General features: G+C 37.4%; 1 protein-coding gene and 1 pseudogene across 1 annotated transcript; both read left to right on the forward strand.

The window, feature by feature from the left end:
* Window positions 1-15,158: 15,158 nt before the first annotated feature.
* LOC110750374 (uncharacterized) lies at window positions 15,159-16,283 on the forward strand (annotated as a pseudogene).
* A 484-nt stretch (window positions 16,284-16,767) lies between these two features.
* Window positions 16,768-19,962, forward strand: LOC148294023 (uncharacterized). Its single transcript, XM_088254175.1, has 5 exons — window positions 16,768-17,411; window positions 18,916-19,000; window positions 19,111-19,206; window positions 19,291-19,739; window positions 19,821-19,962. The coding sequence occupies exons 1-5, from the start codon at window positions 16,792-16,794 to the stop codon at window positions 19,960-19,962; spliced, it is 1,392 nt and encodes a 463-aa protein (XP_088110301.1). The 5' UTR covers window positions 16,768-16,791.
* The last annotated feature ends 1,195 nt before the right edge of the window (window positions 19,963-21,157 follow it).

The raw sequence follows: 21,157 nt of genomic DNA on the forward strand, positions 1-21,157 counted from the left end.
AAACAATTTTTTAAAAAAATCACAGTATCTATGTAAAGTGTACAGCCGACCGGCTATACTATTTATAAAAAAAAATTACAAAAGTCACAGAGTATAGGGGCCCGGCCGTAGGATTTACCAAAAAGAAAAAGGGCCGCCTAGCGCCCTGCCCATGTGTCAAAACTAGTATAGCCGAACGGCTATACTATTTATTTAAAAAACCTTATAAGAAATGGACCCTTCTAGTTTCGTTTGTTTGTACTTTGTGATATTAATTTCCCGGTTTTCATATATAAACTTTCTGGATTTAAATTTTTTAACAGAAATTATTTTTATTCCCTCATATGCTAAAATTATGTGCATAATACTTGAATTTTGTGTGTATTTTGTAAAAACCAAGTGTATTAAACATGAAAAATAGGTACGTACGTATAAAATGCGAGTAGTAAACGTGAAAATGTTACATTCTTTGTTCGGGTAATAACTCTGGAAAAGTAAAAAACTCCAAAGGTGACAATCGCGTACAGCCGCACGGCTATACTATTTAAAAAAAAATTACAAAAGTCACAGAGTATAGCCGACCGGCTGTACTACTCACCCAAAAAAAAAAACCGCCTAGCGCCCTTCTAAAGATTAGTGCCCTTGTGTAAAAATTAGTATAGCCGCGCGGCAATACTATTTATTTAAAAAACCTTTCAAGAAAAGGACCCTTCTAGTTTCGTTTGTTTATACTCTATGATATTAATTTCCCTGTTTTCATATTCATACTTTCTAGATTTAAATTTTTTAATATAAATTATTTTTATTCAATCATATGCTAAAATTATGTGTATAACACATGCATTTTGTGTGTATTTTGTGAAAACCAAGTGTATTAAACATGAGAAATAAGTACGTACGTATAAAATGCAAGTATTAAACGTGATAAAGCTACATTCTTTGTCCGGGTAATAACTCTGGAAAAGTAAAAAACTCCAAAGGAGATAATACAGGCTTGGTTAATCTTCTAATAGCATTGGTTAATGCTCTAAACTATCGATAAACAAAACTAGGGGAAAAACAATTTTTTTAAAAAAATCACTGTATCTATGTAAAGAATACAGCCGAACGGCTATACTATTTCTAAAAAAAAAATTACAAAAGTCACAGAGTATAGCCGCCCGGCCGTACTATTTACCCAAAAAAAAAAAGCCCGCCTAGCACCCGCCTAGCGATTTGTGCCCATGTGTAAAAACAAGTATAGCCGCCCGGCTATACGGTTTATTCAAAAAAACCTTATAAGTGAAGGACCCTTCTAGTTTCGTTTGTTTATACTTTATGATATTAATTTCCCAGTTTTCAAATATAAACTTTCTGGATTTAAATTTTTTAACATAAATTATTTTTATTCCCTCATGTGCTAAAATTATGTGCATAATACATGAATTTTGTGTGTACTTTGTAAAAATCAAGTGTATTAAACATGAAAAATAGGTATGTACGTATAAAATGCGAGTATTAAATGTGATAATGCTATATTCTTTGTCTGGGTAATAACACTGGAAAAGTAAAAAACTCCAAAGGGGACAATAGAGACTTGGTTAATCTTCTAATAGTAATGGATAATGCTCTAAACTATCGATAAACAAAAATAGGGGGAAAACAATTTTTTTTAAAAATCACAGTATCTATGTAAAGTGTACAGCCGACCGGCTATACTATTTATAAAAAAAAAATTACAAAAGTCACAGAGTATAGGCGCCCGGCCGTACGATTTACCAAAAAGAAAAAGGGCCGCCTAGCGCCCGGCTAGCGATTTGTGCCCATGTGTCAAAACTAGTATAGCCGAGCGGCTATACTATTTATTTAAAAAACCTTATAAGAAATGGACCCTTCTAGTTTCGTTTGTTTGTACTTTGTGATATTAATTTCCCGGTTTTCATATATAAACTTTCTGGATTTAAATTTTTTAACAGAAATTATTTTTATTCCCTCATATGCTAAAATTATGTGCATAATACTTGAATTTTGTGTGTATTTTGTAAAAACCAAGTGTATTAAACATGAAAAACAGGTACGTACGTATAAAATGCGAGTAGTAAACGTGAAAATGTTACATTCTTTGTTCGGGTAATAACTCTGGAAAAGTAAAAAACTCCAAAGGTGACAATCGCGTACAGCCGCACGGCAATACTATTTAAAAAAAATTACAAAAGTCACAGAGTATAGTCGACCGGCTGTACTACTCACCCAAAAAAAAAAACCGCCTAGCGCCCTTCTAAAGATTAGTGCCCTTGTGTAAAAATTACTATAGCCGCGCGGCTATACTATTTATTTAAAAAACCTTTCAAGAAAAGGACCCTTCTAGTTTCGTTTGTTTATACTCTATGATATTAATTTCCCTGTTTTCATATTCATACTTTCTAGATTTAAATTTTTTAATATAAATTATTTTTATTCAATCATATGCTAAAATTATGTGTATAACACATGCATTTTGTGTGTATTTTGTGAAAACCAAGTGTATTAAACATGAGAAATAAGTACGTACGTATAAAATGCAAGTATTAAACGTGATAAAGCTACATTCTTTGTCCGGGTAATAACTCTGGAAAAGTAAAAAACTCCAAAGGAGACAATACAGGCTTGGTTAATCTTCTAATAGCATTGGTTAATGCTCTAAACTATCGATAAACAAAACTAGGGGAAAAACAATTTAAAAAAAAAAATCACTGTATCTATGTAAAGAGTACAGCCGAACGGCTATACTATTTCTAAAAAAAAATTACAAAAGTCACAGAGTATAGCCGCCCGGCCGTACTATTTACCCAAAAAAAAAAAAAGCCCGCCTAGCACCCGCCTAGCGATTTGTGCCCATGTGTAAAAACAAGTATAGCCGCCCGGCTATACGGTTTATTCAAAAAAACCTTATAAGAGAAGGACCCTTCTAGTTTCGTTTGTTTATACTTTATGATATTAATTTCCCAGTTTTCAAATATAAACTTTCTGGATTTAAATTTTTTAACATAAATTATTTTTATTCCCTCATGCGCTAAAATTATGTGCATAATACATGAATTTTGTGTGTACTTTGTAAAAATCAAGTGTATTAAACATGAAAAATAGGTACGTACGTATAAAATGCGAGTATTAAACGTGATAATGCTATATTCTTTGTCCGGGTAATAACGCTAGAACAGTAAAAAACTCCACATGGGACAATAGAGACTTGGTTAATCTTCTAATAGTAATGGATAATGCTCTAAACTATCGATAAACAAAAATAGGGGAAAACATTTTTTTTAAAAAATCACAGTATCTATGTAAAGTGTACAGCCGCCCGGCTATAATGTTTATAAAAAAAATTTACAGAAGTCACAGAGTATAGCCGCCCGGCCGTACGATTTACCAAAAAGAAAAAGGGCCGCCTAGCGCCCGGCTAGCGATTTGTGCCCATGTGTCAAAACTAGTATAGCCGAACGGCTATACTATTTATTTAAAAAACCTTGGGTTATTCGCAGCAATGGTCCCTCAACTATACCCGTAGTTACACTTTGGTCCACCAATTCAATTATTAGTTGCAGGGGTCACTCAACTCTGTGTTCCGTTGCACCAGTAGTCCTTCCGTCAATTCTCTCTAACGTGGCGTCAATTTGAAGGGTAAATTTGTCTTTTCAAGTCTACAATGTTCACCAACCCATCTAAAGTAACTTCCCTCCGAAAAATGTCGAATCTGGCGCCAAATAAATCCCCAATTCCCATTTATATTCGATGAAATCCACATAAAAACAGTAGATGTGTTGAAATTTTTGGAAATTCAAAGAAATCTGGCGAAGCCCACACAGTGCATGCGCAAAGATGTCGCAGATTTCCTCTTCATCAACAAGTCAGAGCCCTAGTGCAAGGAAGCTATTCAGGTGCGGGGGATATATCAAAACCTGGACTTCATGGACTGATTTAAATCCTGGGAGAAGATTTGAGGCTTGTGAGATGAGTCAAGTAAGTGGATCTGTGAAATTTGATTTTGTTGCTTGATGGGTTTAGCTTTGATGTTAGAAAACATACTTTTCAGAGAAGCAGAGGAAATGGGCATCATTGGGAATGGTTGGACGCAACGACCTGTGCAAGAGGAAAAGAACTAATTCCTGGGTTGCTGAGAAGAATGAGAGCAATGGAAGAGGACCTAAAGTTAATAGAAGAACAGAAGAAAGAAGTGGAAGATAAGCTGAAAATGGTGGAGAGAGAAAATAAGGAATTGGAGTACAAAGTTGGAGAATTAGGCAAGCAGAAAAGAGTATTGGAGGAGAACAGAATGGGCCAACGACCAAGAGAGAATCGGATTTGGGGGGTTTCATTTCTGTCAATGGGTCTTGGGTTTTTGGTGATTATGATGATGCTTTGTATCTTGAGCAATTGGTTGACATTTCCTGGTGGAAACTCTAAAAAGCGTATGATCAATTTGGTGGAAATGTAACCGATATGTAGTTTATTTTGCAATGAAATTTCAGTTTCAGTTTGGTGGACATATTGGTGTTGGTGAGAGGGCATATTGGTTTCAGTTTGGTGGACAAATTTCAGTTTCAGTTTGTTGATGAGAGGGCATATTGGTGTTGGTGAACAAATATAGAAAAGCTGGACAAAAAGTAGTGGGTGTCGATCAAGAGGTGTGAGAAATATAAAACAATTTCTTCAGCATATATAACAACCAGTTACAGGTTTCAAAATCTACCAAATCAAGTTTCAAGTGAAACACAAGCATAAATATAGAAGAACATAAACACCCAGTTCAGGTTCCAAAATGTACCGAATACAAAACATCCACAAAATGTACCAAATACAAAACATCCACACTAAGTTCCAGCCCAAAGACTCAAAAACCACATCCAACAAACCATTCATAACTAACATGTTGACAAAACACATCCAACTAGTTCAAAAAACACATCCATCTAGTTCAAAAAACATATCCTCCTAGTTTTCTTCACCACATCCATGGTCTAAGCTTCTTGGCAGGAGACTTGAATCTCTTGGTAGGAGACTTGACTCTGTTGGCAGGAGACTTGAATCTCTTAGCAGGAGACTTTGATGGTTGTGAGGCAACCTCAACAATGTTGGGTGGCTGTGATGATGATGATGTAGCTCCAGTATAAGAGAGTGGCTGTGATGATGGGAGTGGTTGTGATGACGATGGCTTGTTTGGCATTTCTGTTGTCCCATTTCCAACCTAAAATAAAATGGAACCATATTAACTAACCAAAGTACAAGAATTAAATTTGACAGAGTTGTCACTTACATTTCCTCCTCCATTTCCAGTTCCAATTGGCATTTGTCCTCTCTCATTTCCACTCCCTCTTCCTGTAGTAGTACCTCTACCTCTCCCTCTGCCTATAGTTAGGCTGGGCTGATTAGGCTGGGCCTAAAATACAAATAAAAAATTATATAAATAAACTAAACAATAACAAAAAGCAGGGTAAAATGTTCCTTAGTTAGGCCTACAGAACAAAAAGAAATTAGGAAGGGCCTAAATACCTGAGCTGCCCCTTGGTTCTCATGCCGTGTCTTATTATGTCCCTCCTGGCCACAAACAGAGCATCTTACCTTTACATAAATCCTTCTCAACTTAGTAGGTGGTGGATTGTAAAATGGGGGCAAAGGGTTTGGAGGAACTGGAGCAGGTACTTCGACCTCAGCTGGTTCTTTGTTCCTTGATTTCTTGGGTCTTCCAGGTTGCTTCTTATATGGAGGAGGTTTAATTGGAGGCCAATTTGTTCTCTGCCACTGGTCCATGGATGGTATTGGATGTACCATAGGTTCATATGAACTCAGATAGGCTTCTTTCTTATAATAGTCATGTGCATAGTCAAACACATTGGCCTCCTTTTGAAATATACAAGAAATAGCATGAGAACATGGGATCCCACACAAATCCCATCTTCTACAAGAACAAGTCTTGGCTTTTAGATCCACTACATACTCTCCCCCATACATATGGCTCACTTGGTATTTGCTCTCACCTGCTAATCTAGGAATGCATTGACTAGCTCCCAACTTGTTCTTCTCAATGATCTTGAAAATCCTAGGCCCAACTGGATGTCTCCAAACCGTACAAGCAATCCTTCTATTAGCCATTCTTAACATGATATAAACTCTAATCCTTTCAAGACATGTTAAGATAGACTTGTCTCTTGAATCTAAAATGCAAGAGTTAAAGGATTCACAGAGGTTGTTCAACAACAGATCACACTTAGAATCCGGCTCAAAATGAGATCGACTCCAATTTTTGGCTAGTCTTTTGATAAGCCACTTCCACGCCCCTTCATCTTGCTGTTTCATCTTCTCCATTTCTGCTTCATACCAGGGAATGGTAGTTGCTCTTGCCGCAGCCCAGAGAATGTTTTTCAATGCAAGTCCAGCATGCTCTGTCCTGAAGTTGCTGTAGATATGCCTAACACACATTCTGTGCTCAGCTGTTGGAAGCAATGTCTCAATTGCAGGTATTATACCTTTTTGCTTGTCACTTATAAACACCCAAGCTTTCCCATTCTCAATTTTTAAGTCTGCAATCAAAAGTTCAAGGAACCAAATCCAACTACTTTTTGATTCCACCTCTACAACAGCATAAGCAACTGGGTACATTCCATTATTCCCATCAACACCAACGGCTGTTAAAACTTGCCCTGTGTAAGGTCCCTTTAAATGGCATCCATCTATACCAATGAGAGGTCTACATCCTGCCAAAAATCCCCTCTTACAAGCTTCCAAACATACATAAATTCTTTGAAACACAGGTACATCACCATTCATCTTATTCTTTATAATCACAGTGCTGCCCTTTTTAGCCTTCTTCAATTTTTCTGCATAGTCCCATAGCCTCGCATATTGCTCCACATAGCTTCCTTCAATGATCACCTTGGACAAGCTCTTTGGTCTATAAATCTGATGCCTTGAAACATTCATATGGTACTTTTCCAATACCTCAGACTGGAATGCCCCTACATCCCACTCAGGATTTTTCCTAATCTTGTCAGCAAACCTTATTGACAGCCACCTTGAATTAGTATATTTTAGTTTGTCCACTCTAGTACACTCGTGCTCTAAGGAGAGAGTCTTTATGGCAAATGTCTGCTCATCTCTATCTATCTTAGAAGCAAACATAATAAATGGGCATCTCGTGTGACCTACACACTTTGCTTGAATCCTTCTATTATCATTCCTCACCAATTTGACCTTCCTCCCTTGCACAATTGCATACTCCCTAATAGCTTCCTTTAGTTCTTCCTTATTGCCAAATTGCATTCCAATTCTAAACTCTGGATTTCTCAAATCAGTTTCTTTCCTAAACTGTTTAAAAGCTGGCATCTTCCATTTCCTCTTGCTTGTCTTTTTTCGACCATCTTCCTCACCACCAGAGCTATCACCATCAGAAGGAAGTCGATCACTATCTTCACCATCATCTGATATCTGCCCTGTAGCTTCATTAATAGGCATTTCCTTCATCTCTTCAAAACATGCAGCCTCTTCAACAGGAGGTGCATCGTGAACATATGTAGCCTCTTAATTACCATTTTCTTCTTCACTTACTTCATAATCACTGTCAACAATAACATCCTCTTTTTCCTCCTCTTCCTCTTCATTGCCAATTTCAGTTTCACTATGTTGTTCTTGCTTTTCATCTACACTCTCTAGCTCGTTGTTATGAGTAGGATCATGGTAATACAACACCAAAACCTGATCTAATGAAATGCTCCCAACCAACCTTGGAATGCAACTATCATTTACAACCTCATTCACAGCATGCTGACCTCTTTTTGCAGGCCCCTTATAGTAAACTTTTAAGTCTGTAACCCTTTGTGTTATATCAACTTTGTACCCAAGATCTATCCCAATTTTCTTTAAATCCAATAATGACAGATAGTCATGAATACAGATGTCAACATAGCATACTTTGCCTCCCTTATACATGCCATTATCCAACAGACCAAAGTGGTGGAGTTCAAGAGTACACAGCTCTGCTTTATCTATCACATTACACAAAGGTATGCTCAAAGTCAGCAATGAATACACAGTTAGTGCAGGCATGTGCAAAAAGTGTGAAATCACTTCCATGACAAACCGACAAAAATGGGACCACAGACAATAATAAAGACTCCAACTACAATTTTTTTCAACCTTAAAGCCAAAACTTCATTGTCAACAGGAGGACCACACATTTGCAAACTGAATATAAACCAATATCAAATGAAGAAGGAATATTTAGGTTATAGTAACTTACCATACTTGGGGGGTTCTCCAGACCACCGAAAAATTGTCTCCATTTGAAGAAGCCTCCACACACAGTAGACTGTTGCGTCGATTCAGCTGCACCAAAATAGATTCAGCTGCATCCTCAACTTGTGATACTCGCAAGTGCACGACCCGTTTGGTAGTATAGCATATGTAAGTGCGAGGTCGATCCCACGAGGATTGGTGATTGAATGATCCAATTTGTTTCCCCTACACAAAATAGAAATGAAAAAAAGAAAATAAATAAAACAAGAAAGAATGAAATAACTCAAGCAAATAAGTTCCCAAGTTCAATTAGATTAACGGATTGATTCTAGCTAAAGTATGATTAAGCCATGATGTTTGGTCATAACCTTGTGTTCCTAATTCCCTAATTTGATCATTTGTTGTCTAACCTAAAACTAAGCATTAGGAACCCATTAAGCATAGAAGAACAATTTAAACAACCAAGCATGTATCTAATCCCTGTTGTCGAATGTCCATACATACTCTTCCTATTCATAGTTCAATTCGAATTAAAGCATGGTGTCTACTCTTAATTCAAACCAAGATAGCTAACATGCAAGCCTAAATGGTGATCAATCATTCAAACTAGCATATTAACTTATAAGCATAATGAATAAGAACAAAAATCATAATTGAAACTTGGAAACTAATTAAACTTGAATACTTAAGAAAGAATGTACATTACAAATAAAAGTAAAGTAGAACTTGAAAAACTTAAGGAGAATTTCAGCACAAATATTTCATTACAACAATTGAAAACTAGAAAGGAAACTAAGAGAATTTGAGGGAGAGAAGGGAAGGGAGCTCTAGAGAAGTGTTTGAGAGCTCCCCCCCTTGGGGTGTGTTTTGAAGCTTGAAGGCTTCTCTATTTATAGGGCTAAGAGGGAGGAACAACATGATGAAATCCAACACCACCATTCCTCTTTTAATACAACCCATAACTCACACTTCATCTTGTCTATGTTAGTGTGGTTGGAATCAATCTCATCCCATACTTCTTTTGCTACACCTCAAGCTTTCTTCACATGGGATCAAAGGTGATCAATTGTGGCTGCCTTTTGCTGCCAACCCATGTGGTCTTCTTTTGGTTGTTGAAAAAACGAGTCTTCTGAATCAGACTTGGTGTAGGAAGGCCAGAGGTTTCAAAACTTGTCCAATGGGGCTCAAATTTGGATATGTTATAGTAGACACCCATTGGAACAACTTCTATGAAGAAAGTATTCCCATCGGAGCAGTATAAGTATGCGTTTTGGCCCTTGAAAGTTGGCTGCCGAACAGAGACTGGAATTGACTTCATTTCATTTCTTTGCTTTACATGCATGCACATGCTTTCTCTATAATAACTCCAGCATGTACCAACTTGCTCCTTTAGAATTTCATAGCTGGAATGCCTCCCCACTTCACTCATTATGTTGGATCCAAAGTCAGTTGCAGCATGGGTGAGGCACATGGCTTAAAGGAGGAGACAAGGCTCAAAACTGGCAGCTGCAAATCCTCCTGAGCAGGGTTCAATGTTGGATGGGCTAAGGACTCCAGATATGTTCAATTGGGCTGAAATTTGGATATGTTGTAGTAGACACCCATTGGAACAAGTTTCATGAATATCTTCACCTCATCCGAGCCCCAGAGAATGCTGATCCAAGGCCAAGAAATTGACCTACGAAACTGGGCTGGAAATGGGCTGTAGCCAAAATTAGTTTGTCTTTAAGCTCTTCTTCCATTCACCCAAATCAGGCCCTAACATGCATGGATTGCATCATTTCCTATCCAAAGCCATCATTGTTACCTAAAGCTGAAAGATAAACACAAAAAGGATTAAAAGCACAAGTTTAACTCAAAAACATAACCAAATCATAAGCTAGAAGGGTACAAAATGATATACAATTATGAACCGATCATAGACTTGACTCTTTTCTCTGTGATTTTCACGAAACTCAAATCCTAGATTTGTACTTTATCACTTTTTAAACTCTAAATCCTTCGCTACTTAAGTCAAATACCTCTCGATTTGAAAACCCTATATTCTCTACCTTCGCGATTTTTCCCTTTTGCTCAGACTGCCATTTCTATCGTCCTTTCGTTCTCTTTTTTTTTTTTTTTTTTTTTTTTTTGGGTTTGAACCTTTCGTTCTCTTCAAAAGCAAAAGATTCGTATTAAATAAGCAAAAAGTCACATTTGCCCATCACTCGTGCTCTAAGATGCTTGCCACGTCATTATTTTAAACGGAAAATGTCACAGAGTTGACGGAAGGACTACTGGTGCAACGGAACACAGAGTTGAGTGACCCCCGCAACTAATAATTGAATTGGTAGACCAAAGTGTAACTACGGGTATAGTTGAGGGACCATTGCTGCGAATAACCCAAAAACCTTATAAGAAATGGACCCTTCTAGTTTCGTTTGTTCGTACTTTGTGATATTAATTTCCCGGTTTTCATATATATACTTTCTGTATTTAAATTTTTTAACTTAAATTATTTTTATTCCCTCATATGCTAAAATTATGTGCATAATACTTGAATTTTATGTGTATTTTGTAAAAACCAAGTGTATTAAACATGAAAAATAAGTACGTACGTATAAAATGCGAGTAGTAAACGTGAAAATGTTACATTCTTTGTTCGGGTAATAACTCTGGAAAAGTAAAAAACGTAAAACCAGCCCTAAGCTCTAAAAGCTTACAGAGGGGGGGTGAAGTAGGCTAGAGGTCAAAGACCTACCAAATTAAAAATCAGGTTCTGTTAAGTCATACAAGCACACATACAATCAATTTCGTGGTTAAGAGTTAAAACAATTAACAGCGGAAAGTAAATAACACACGAGAATTGTTGACCCAGAAAACCCAAAAGGGTAAAAAACTGGGAGCACCAAGCTAGGAGAGATCCAATCCACTCATTAAGAAATACAAGAAATGAAGGAAGACTTAACTCAATCTATCACATATAGGCAGCTTCAATCAACCTTTCAGCAAGCACCATTTCTTTATCTCTTAGCAGCAAATCCTCTCAAGAGCACCAAGCTCAAGTTGCATGTAGTTTGATGTATGAAGTGAGTTATGGTTTCACATATTCATCTATCTCAATCACAAAGTATGATTGAGCTAGACAAATGAAACCTAAGTGTTGTGATGATTAAACTAGAGGTAATGAACTTGAAGCATATAGTTTAATTCAACAAAACACCAATGAAAAAAAACAAATGTTCAACCGAAATCTTGTAAGTGTTTACTTGGAGAAAGCTATAGGTATATAATCAAACATATACTCACAAGTAACATATACTAGTTGAACAAATAATAATGAACTCAAACAATGAAAAACATTCAGCCGTAAGGAGTATAACTCAACTTGGGGAAGTGTTTATGTGTATGCAATCATCCACATAGCCCTCAAGTGTTCAAGTGTGGCTGAACCAGTAAATAGGTTCTTGAATGCTCAGAGGCACATAAGAAGTTTTTTCAAAAACCTTTGAAACGATTCTGCTAGGCAAGGACAAAGTGAGATGCAGAAGAGTTTCTAAAAATAAATGAGTTCAGTTTTCTGCAGACAAGGACATGAGTATATAGACTAGAAACAGCCGCAGACAAGGATGGATGGAGAAGACATAAAACACCTCACGGTGGACTGCTCAAGGAGAAGAAGGAAGGATTAAAAATAATTTCCCCATCCAATGAGCACAAGATCAGATTCAATAGATTACCCCATGCTCATGTAACCGTTGGGAGTAAAAACATCCACAAGGAATAAAAGAATATCTCTCTTGAAAACCAGTTTCAAGGGATAAAAGAAATAAAACAAGTCATCAACTTGATGAGTTTTGGGACAAGGAGCCGCATGTTTCTTAGAAGTAGAGAAAGTTTATCTTACATGCTTTTAATAAGAAAAGTCATCAATGTTGATGAGTTTTGGAATAAGGACCCGCATGCTTTGATGAGAAGAAATAAAAAAGGCCAAGTTGATGTAATGAATGAGGATAACACCAAAGCCAACCACATATAAAAAGTTTCAAAGGTGAAGAAGGATTTGAACATTCGGTGGACTCTTCCAAAGAGAGTAAGGAGGAAACTCATAATTAAATGCAACCCATGGCCGTAAGTGGCTATTGAAAAGAATAACATAAGTCCCATCACTTTTAAAAGTTGGTAGACAAGAAGACATTTTGTAAAGCCAAGATGGGTATAGGTTAGAAAACAAATGATATGCTTTCTAGAAAGCAAAAACTGTTTGAGAGTAAATAAAATAATCTCAAGTGTTTTGTCAGATTTTAGGAAGGGAAGAATTAAGAAATCTGTCAAAGCAGTAAAAGACTGACGCATAATGGCAACTGAAAACAGACTGGATTAATACAAGTGAGAATGTATTAATCCAAGTGATCTATGCATATGATTTTACCTTTTGAACTGCAACAAGGAGACTTGGAAGCCCTTCAACCCATACTGATTCTAACCTAGAATCTAATTAATATTACAAGGGTTTTGTTGGTTTAAGAGAAGAGCCAAAATACAATAAAGGTCCAAATAAAAACCTTACAAACTCCAAAGGTGACAATCGCGTACAGCCGCACGGCTATACTATTTAAAAAAAAATTACAAAAGTCACAGAGTATAGCCGACCGGCTGTACTACTCACCAAAAAAAAAAAAAAAAAACCGCCTAGCGCCCTTCTAAAGATTAGTGCCCATGTGTAAAAATTAGTATAGCCTAGTATAGCCGCGCGGCTATACTATTTATTTAAAAACCCTTACAAGAAAAGGACCCTTCTAGTTTCGTTTGTTTATACTCTATGATATTAATTTCCCTGTTTTCATATTCATACTTTCTAGATTTAAATTTTTTAATATAAATTATTTTTATTCAATCATATGCTAAAATTATGTGTATAACACATGCATTTTGTTTGTATTTTGTGAAAACCAAGTGTATTAAACATGAGAAATAAGTACGTACGTATAAAATGCAAGTATTAAACGTGATAAAGGCTGAGCCTAGTAGCATGGGCTTGTAACTAAGCAGGGCATTAAAGTGATGACCAAAAAAAAAAAAAACGTGATAAAGCTACATTCTTTGTCCGGGTAATAACTCTGGAAAAGTAAAAACCTCCAAAGGAGACAATAGAGGCTTGGTTAATCTTCTAATAGCATTGGTTAATGCTCTAAACTATCGATAAACAAAACTAGGGGAAAAACAATTTTTTTTAAAAATCACTGTATCTATGTAAAGAGTACAGCCGAACGGCTATACTATTTCTAAAAAAAAAATGGGAAATAGCGGTATATACCACCAAAATTATAATCTCAATTAAAAATACCACCGGCTCCCAATTTTTTTACAACTAACATCTATAAATATAAAATTATTGTACACTTATTGCTCAGCTAACACTTTTTCTGTAAATCACCTCTCGCGATCAGGTCTCTCTTTGGCTCCGTCTCGCTCCGTCTCTGTTTGGCTCCGTCTCTCGCGCTCTCAGTCTCTGGTCGCTGAGGTCTCACTCTCTCTTCTCTCTTCCTCTGCCAGCGGAATCCGTTAATTGAAGATGCATGCCATCGATTACCTGAACCAGGTACTGTTGATCGACATTTTCTTACGGCTTAGGGTTTATGGGTTTGTTTGAAATTGGTTTAGGGTTTAGGGCTTTCTCTGAAATTGGTTTAGTGAGTTCTCTGAAATGGGTATAGGGTTTAGGGGTTTTTCAGGGTTCAGGGTTGCATATTGGATATGGATAAGTTATCTTTGTTTTTCATATTCTGTTGTGATTATTTGGAATTTCAGTTTGGGGATGAATATTGAATGTGTAAACAAAGGGCAAAGAACCATATGCGGGGATGTATATTAGTTTTTGGTGCACAATGGGCTAGTTTAGAAGTTACAGTACCTGCAGATGTGTTGCTTGTGCTATCTTTTAAATGGATTTGAAGAGCCTATACTGAAATAGCAGCTCCTTCCCATTTCCCTTCTCATTCGGGAAGCATTTTCGTGTTAGGCCGTTGGTTTATCAGTGACTTATTTGTTCAAACAATATTGGATGTAACTAGTGTTTCGTATCTAATTTTAGAAACGAATTTGCAGGTTTCTAGTGAGCAGAAGTCACCATAACTTTATCTTTTGGAGAATATTGTAAAGAATAGCGGACGGGACTACATAAAATATTTTGTTGTCAGACTCCTTGAGGTTAGATTTCTGTTTTTTGTGATGCCTCTCATTTCTCAGCATGCTTTTTGTGGTTACGTAACGCAACTTCTTGATTTATTGACATGTAACAATGTCTGAATCAACCTGGAATACACAACATATTTAGTTTGAGGTTTAACTAATGGCAATTGGGATTAAATTATCTTTGATATCCACACTGTTCACTGCTTATGAATTACATTGTTTGTTTCAAATAAAATGATGTTTTTCTGCACAATGTGTCATTATTACCCCCCTGTGTCAAATTGGACGATAGGCTTCACTTCACTTCACTCCGTAGTTACTTTGTAGTCAAAAGTTTTTCCCATTTTTTGCACTTGTAGGTGTATGAAATGGGAAAAACTTTTGTAGGAAGCCTTTTGAAGATAAAATATAAGAGAAGGACGTGGGAAAATATAAGAGCACGGCTTGTGGACAGAAAATGTAACATAAGGAAATTGGAAAATATAAGAGAAGGAAATGGGAAAATATAAGAGCAAGACTTGTGGAGAGAAAAGATAAGGGTTGATTCCACAATGAATGTGTATTTTTTCTGTCATGGGCCATTGGTGAACAAACATGAAATGCATATAAAGTTCTATTGGGGCTGTATTGTAGGTTTATCACTGATATATCTAGTGCATATTGCCATGAGATGCATCTGTATTGTGTGTTTATTGCTTGTAATTGTGTATATTTAAAAGGCTTGAAATTATTTGTATAATGGTGGTGTGTAGGGAAATATGGTCTCGAAAGCAAAGTTGATGATTGCTGCGGATGAAAAAATCTAGGGAAAGGCGTTGACCCTTTCCCATACAAAAACAGCGATCTGTACAATTAAGGACAAATTTAGTGGGCAGCAGTTACAAAGGTTCAAGGACAGTTGTTTTGGCCATTTGTTAGTAATTGAGGACCTGAAGTGGACAACACAAATTATCCATGGCTTGTTGTTGAGAAAGGCAGACCCGAGGACAGTTTCTCAAGTCAACGGGATCAAATTCATCGTTGGCAACAAGGTCATACAGTTCACAGCGCAGCAGTTTTGCGTCATCACAGGGCTGCAGTTTGGAAAGCTTCCCTTCATTCCGACTGCAACTAATGACAACTGCTCATTGAAGAAGAAGTATTTCTGCAACAATAAAACGGTCAGCCTTTCCGAACTCGAACAAGCCTTCATCGACTGCGGTGATGAGGAGGACGTCTTCAAGTTTGGGCTGTTATATTTCGCTATTTTTGTGCTGTTGGGCAGTGAAAAGCATGTCAACATTGACATGCGCTACTTGAAATTGGCCGAAGATGTTGAAGACTTCCAGAAGTATCCGTGGGTGCTGTGTCATATGCCAAGACAAATTCGTCATTGTTGAGGGCACTGTGCGCAGAGTACCAGCGAGTCAAAGTGCCCCAGAAAGCCTTAAAAACCCAAAAATCAGCAAAGCAATCCAAGACAATGGCAAGTGGTAGACCAAGGGAGTACCACATAAAAGGATTTGGCTTTGCACTTCAGGTGAGGAAATATCCGTTTATGTATAAGTTCCATTTACTTTGTTTATAGTGATTGATATATTTTTCTTGAAAACAGATATGGGCTTTTGAGGTGTTTCCAGCATTCGCTGCATTGCATATCGTTGTGCGTGAACAAAATGCCCAAGTCCCTCGTATAGTACAATGGAGAATCAATAGTTTGCCTCGTTTTCACGAAGTAATGAGTCAAGTCTTTGAAAATGCAGAGGTTAGTTCTGTTTATAATACTAATGTTATGCTTCTGATTCAAATTATAGGTTTAATAATATGTTTTTTGTCTCTCTAAATTGCAGGTTGATGTGCAACCTCTCCGCCCATCTGTAATTGAGAAGCAGCAGCCGTATTAGAGTTGGGGTGACGATGTCGACGACACTGAAGAAGTTGTTGAGTTGTTTGGCGATGACGAAGAACCGAAAACCAGCACTTCTCCCTCTGTGCAAGAAAAAGACGAGGACATTGCTGAAACTGCTAGCCGTCCATCGTCTTCTAAGGCAAGCATTACATTTTTTCCAATATATACGTCATAATACAATAGGAAAAACACTGCTGTTGATGGGAAATATTTTTGAAATATTGTAACATTTGCGTTATAACTTAATGCAGGGTAAAATCGCGTCCACTGATTTACGCTTTTTGAAGCGTGAGTTTGAAAGGACAAAGGATGAATTGGCCAAAGTAGCCGATTCGAATCGAGGACTTCGCAAGAGAGTGCATCAGTTGGAAGAAATTGTACGGACGGAGTCCTTGAAACGTGAAACAGAGTCTACAAAATATAAAAAGTCAGTGGAGGCTTTTGGCAAGACCCTAGCTTCCATGGAACAGTATTTCAAGGGGGAGATAGAGCAGCTGAAAAAAATGAATAGTGGGTTGAATGAGGGTGGGGAAGGACATGAGGACCTCCGTAGTCCTCATATGAATGAAGGACCATTACATGACTATGGTAGTCCGCATATAGAACCGGCAGCAATGGAAACAAAAAGCCCCGGTGATGGAGCCGAACCATCCGCAGCCTTGGTAGTCGAAGAGGCACAAATGGTGACTTCCGTTCCTCACTTAGAAGTGCATGAAGCAGCTGAGCATGCACTTCTCGAGAAGCTGCCTACCCCGGAAGATGTGGCCGGGTGTGAAGAAATTTGCAAAAGACTGATGTTGTTGTTAGAAGATTGGAAAATAAGTGATAGTATGGCATCGGGAGGTCCGATCAATCCTCCAAGTATACCCAAAGTGAGTATGGCTGGTGATGGAGAAGGGTCTAAAAGTGTTGAAACAAAAGAAGAGAAAGGTAAAGGCTGTAGACAGAAGCGTCCGTCCCACACTTTGTGTAGTCCATTTACTGATCCGTTGAGGAAGAAGAGGATGATGAGTGTGTTGGATGCGACTGAAACCCCGCCATGTTTTGATCCATCAAAACCCCTTCCCATTGAACATGTGAAGGCAGTAATGGAGTTTTGCATTGGGTGGAAAAATGAGATCAGGTTAGGATTCTTTACCTTCAAAATCCAATCTTCATGTTATGCTAGTATGTGCTGATATAGAAATGAGAGAATTACCAAGTTTGCTTTAATATACATGTGTATATTTGTGATGAACAAAATTCACACTTTGTTAAAGCAAACAAATATTGACTGCTGCTGTTAAATGTATTTTGTTAAATATAGGTACTAAGAAATTTTGAATTGTAGTTTATTATTATAACATTTAGACTCAAAAGAAGACAATAAAAGAGATTTAGAAGGGGTTGTAATAGCGGCTCCTTCCGCCCATGGCATATGGTCTTCTCCTCCATGTTATGTTCCTCATGTTCCTCGACTCTGCTAGTGTCTTTCCTCAGTGATATTAATGCAGTCGAGGATCTGGAACATTTGGATGGAGCGCAATCGAAGATTTTGTCAGGGTCAATTAGGAGTAAGGGCTGAGGAGTTATGGGATAGAGTTAAATTCCGGGCTTCTCTTTGGGCATCGGGTTCTAGGCAGTTGAAGGATTATCATTACTCTATAATCTTGAGAGACATGGCTGCTGTCTTAAGATGATGTTACCTAAAGTCTTGTTTTCTTCCTATAGTTTTATCTTCAGTCATAGCTGCCTAGATTTTCTTTAGTTGTTCTGGAGTTTTCCTTTTCATTGTTTAATCGATGTTTTTTCCTCTTGATTATCAATAAAACGTTTCTATTGATAACAAAAAATATTAATGCAGTCGAGGATGTTTTTAAACTGTATATGGCAGTTACCTCTTGGATTATGGTTATGTGTTCAAAGAGTTTCTTAATCTAAAACAAATTATTACTCGAACAAAGAATTGAACTTATGGTCACATTTGAAGTGAAGAAAAACAGAGTTGAAATAGAAGACAAATACAATTGCTTGGTTGTCGTTACAATTTCAAGTGGAGAAACAAATAGAGATAAGTAGTTTACCTAAGAATTCTCAATTGGTGCTCAAGGGGACAAAAATGGAGACAAATAAAGTCAAGATGATTGGCATGGAGATAAAATCTAACAAGTTTTTTGTTTCCTGTTTTATCATGTTTCTTCATATTTATATGTAGAATTTGAAAGTTTTGTTACAATTGAGGCAAAATTATTCCACTCCCCAGTGAAGTAGCTTCCTACTTAGCAACAATTCTATATTTGTCTCACCTAATTGCTACATATAAGTAAATTCTATATTTGTCTGACGTAAGGGCCATATATAACTCCCTCATTGTAGCCGGACTGTAGCCGGATTTCAACTTATGCCCGTAGGGCCTCCGCATGACGGCCACGTTATTGATTGCTCACGGCCGAATGTGCTTATAGTATAATTTGACAGCATGTGTACGCCTATTATTTTACAATATAAATGATTTGAAATGGGAATTTACGTATTTGCCTAAGTTTTGAAAACTGTTATTTTAAATGGGACAATATTATTTTATATATGTTGTGAAAACTGTTACCACCTAAGTTCTGATCGGGAATTTACGTTTTTGCCTCTTGTAGTGCGGAGGTGCAGCTGGAGTCATGTTCGGTGGGCGCTGATTTTTTCTACAAACTGATCGATGATACGGAATGGATTAGCTCAAGGGTAAGAATACACAATTCTCTACTTTATTACGAGACTTCAATTGTTTTCTAACCTTTATTAAGTGTAAAGTTGTATGAAATTGGGCTGATATTATATACGTGAACTTTCAGCACTTGGACATGGCAACCTTTCTGATCCGGAAAAGGCAACTCGCGCATCCGTTGGTATTTGGAACTCAGTGGACAACGGCAGATTGTTGCTTGCAGGTAAACATGTTACCATTTAACATTCACTGCTTCATTTTCTTTTGATTGTCATTATGTAATATGGCTTCATTTCAATGTGTGCAGCAATTTCTAGAGCCGGTCAAAGCGACTGGCAAGACACGTCGAGCGAAGAAGGCAGCTGCTGAAAACATCAGTGACCTTACACCCAGCAAGCTGAACAATATACATCACTATGTGCGCGGTACGTGGCAACACGGGTATGGCCAAGCTTGGACAAAAGTTAGGAAGGTCTATTTTCCATATAATCTGCAATTGTCCCACTGGGTTGCAATCGAACTTGATTTCGTCAATCATACTGCAACTGTGTATGACTCGTACTCTGATTTTACCACCACAAAGAAGCTGGTTGGACTGCTTCGCCCTATTTCCGAGACGCTGGCACAAGTGCTGTACAATATGAAGTTTTATGAAGCTTCTGAGCTTGAAGAGGTGAAGCAAAGGGGGCTGCAGATGTCAAGCTTTACGGCATTCTCACTTTGCACCATTGGAGATGTGCCACAACAACGAGATGGGTAAGGTTTGTTAATTTAGTGGAGTTTAGAAACTATTTTACATAAATGCAGTTCTAATTTCCCAGCTTATTGGCTTGACAGTGCGTCTTGCGGAATCCTGACCGTAAAATTCTTGGAGCATCTGAGTGCTGGGATTTCGTTGCATACAATTGACCCTTTGAAGACCAAATATTACAGACTGAAGCTTGCAATAGAGGGTTTAAGGGGGGAGGCATATGTATGAGGTATATGTCTTCATGTTTGTGAATTTAGTTCAGTGTGGACTTAGGACTTGGGAATTCACTGTGCTCATTAATTATGTCAGGAACTCGTTTATATGAAGATGCAGACGTCGATGCTTTGCTGGAAATTCCTGCCTTTTTGCTAGAGCTACTAGGTGTAGTTATTATGTGTAGCAACCCGGGTCTTTGGCCCTGCTGTATATTGTGAGGTGTAATATTGTACAGTCTAGAAGCAGTGGCTAATTGCCTTACATGGCACACACACTGTTTCGATTTTGAAGGTTACCTATTTTGTACACCTCCATATATAAATATTGTTGCTCTTTATGGATGCTTTTGTAGCCATTGTTCACATTTTGTGTCTGTGGTTTTGTTTGCAATTTATGTGATATAGGTCAATTTCATTTCCTGCACTGGGAATCTGTTAGTGGACTTACTGAAGCATACAGCTTTCTTAAGATTTCGCAATTTAGTTTTGACTTAGTTCGTTTTCAATAATGTCGGCAGCAATTCTACTTTTCTGCTTAGCATTATGTTGTTATTGGAATTTGGAACCTCATACTGTGTTTGCTGATCTTAGCTGGAGCAGGTACCAATCACTCGTCGTTCCTCTTGCATATTGGATTAGTTTCCTTCTGTATTTAGCTGTATTCGATCTGAGTGATTGTTCTCTGTGTACAGGGTATACTAGCACCATCCTGCTTAAGATTGGTAAATTATCTGACTTCATCGGTGAACTTCAGGTACTATTTTCATAATTTTTACTCTGCTTTGCTAGTGGAACTCGTACCAAATTTTTATTTTGGTTTTTTTTTTTATGACTTTGTAAATTTGTAATGCATTTGGTAAACTAGGGTTTTGATCAGTTAGATAGTTTATTTATTTAGGAGCTTGTGTGTTGTTGCTGAAAAATTGATGGATTTGTGTTTATTTGTGTTTTGTTTGCAGTCTTTGTTGAATGGAACCGGAGAACAATCACAAGGTGACTTTGATGCGATCGCATGACAGGTATTGAAAAAACTGCTATACATTTAGTGTCGAAGGATGCTTTATCGTGTTCAATTTATGTTTTTTGTAATGGATATAAATTTTCCTGTGTTACTTTCTTTTAGGTGTGCCGTCTGGCAGCTGAAGGGGAATGACAGCCAAATTGGTATCTTACTTTCTCTTATGTGTTCAAATGAATTATTTGCATGC

The sequence above is a fragment of the Prunus avium genome, chromosome 6 (assembly GCF_965620075.1).
Source record: "Prunus avium chromosome 6, drPruAviu1.hap1.1, whole genome shotgun sequence".
NCBI classification, from domain to species: Eukaryota; Viridiplantae; Streptophyta; class Magnoliopsida; order Rosales; family Rosaceae; genus Prunus; species Prunus avium.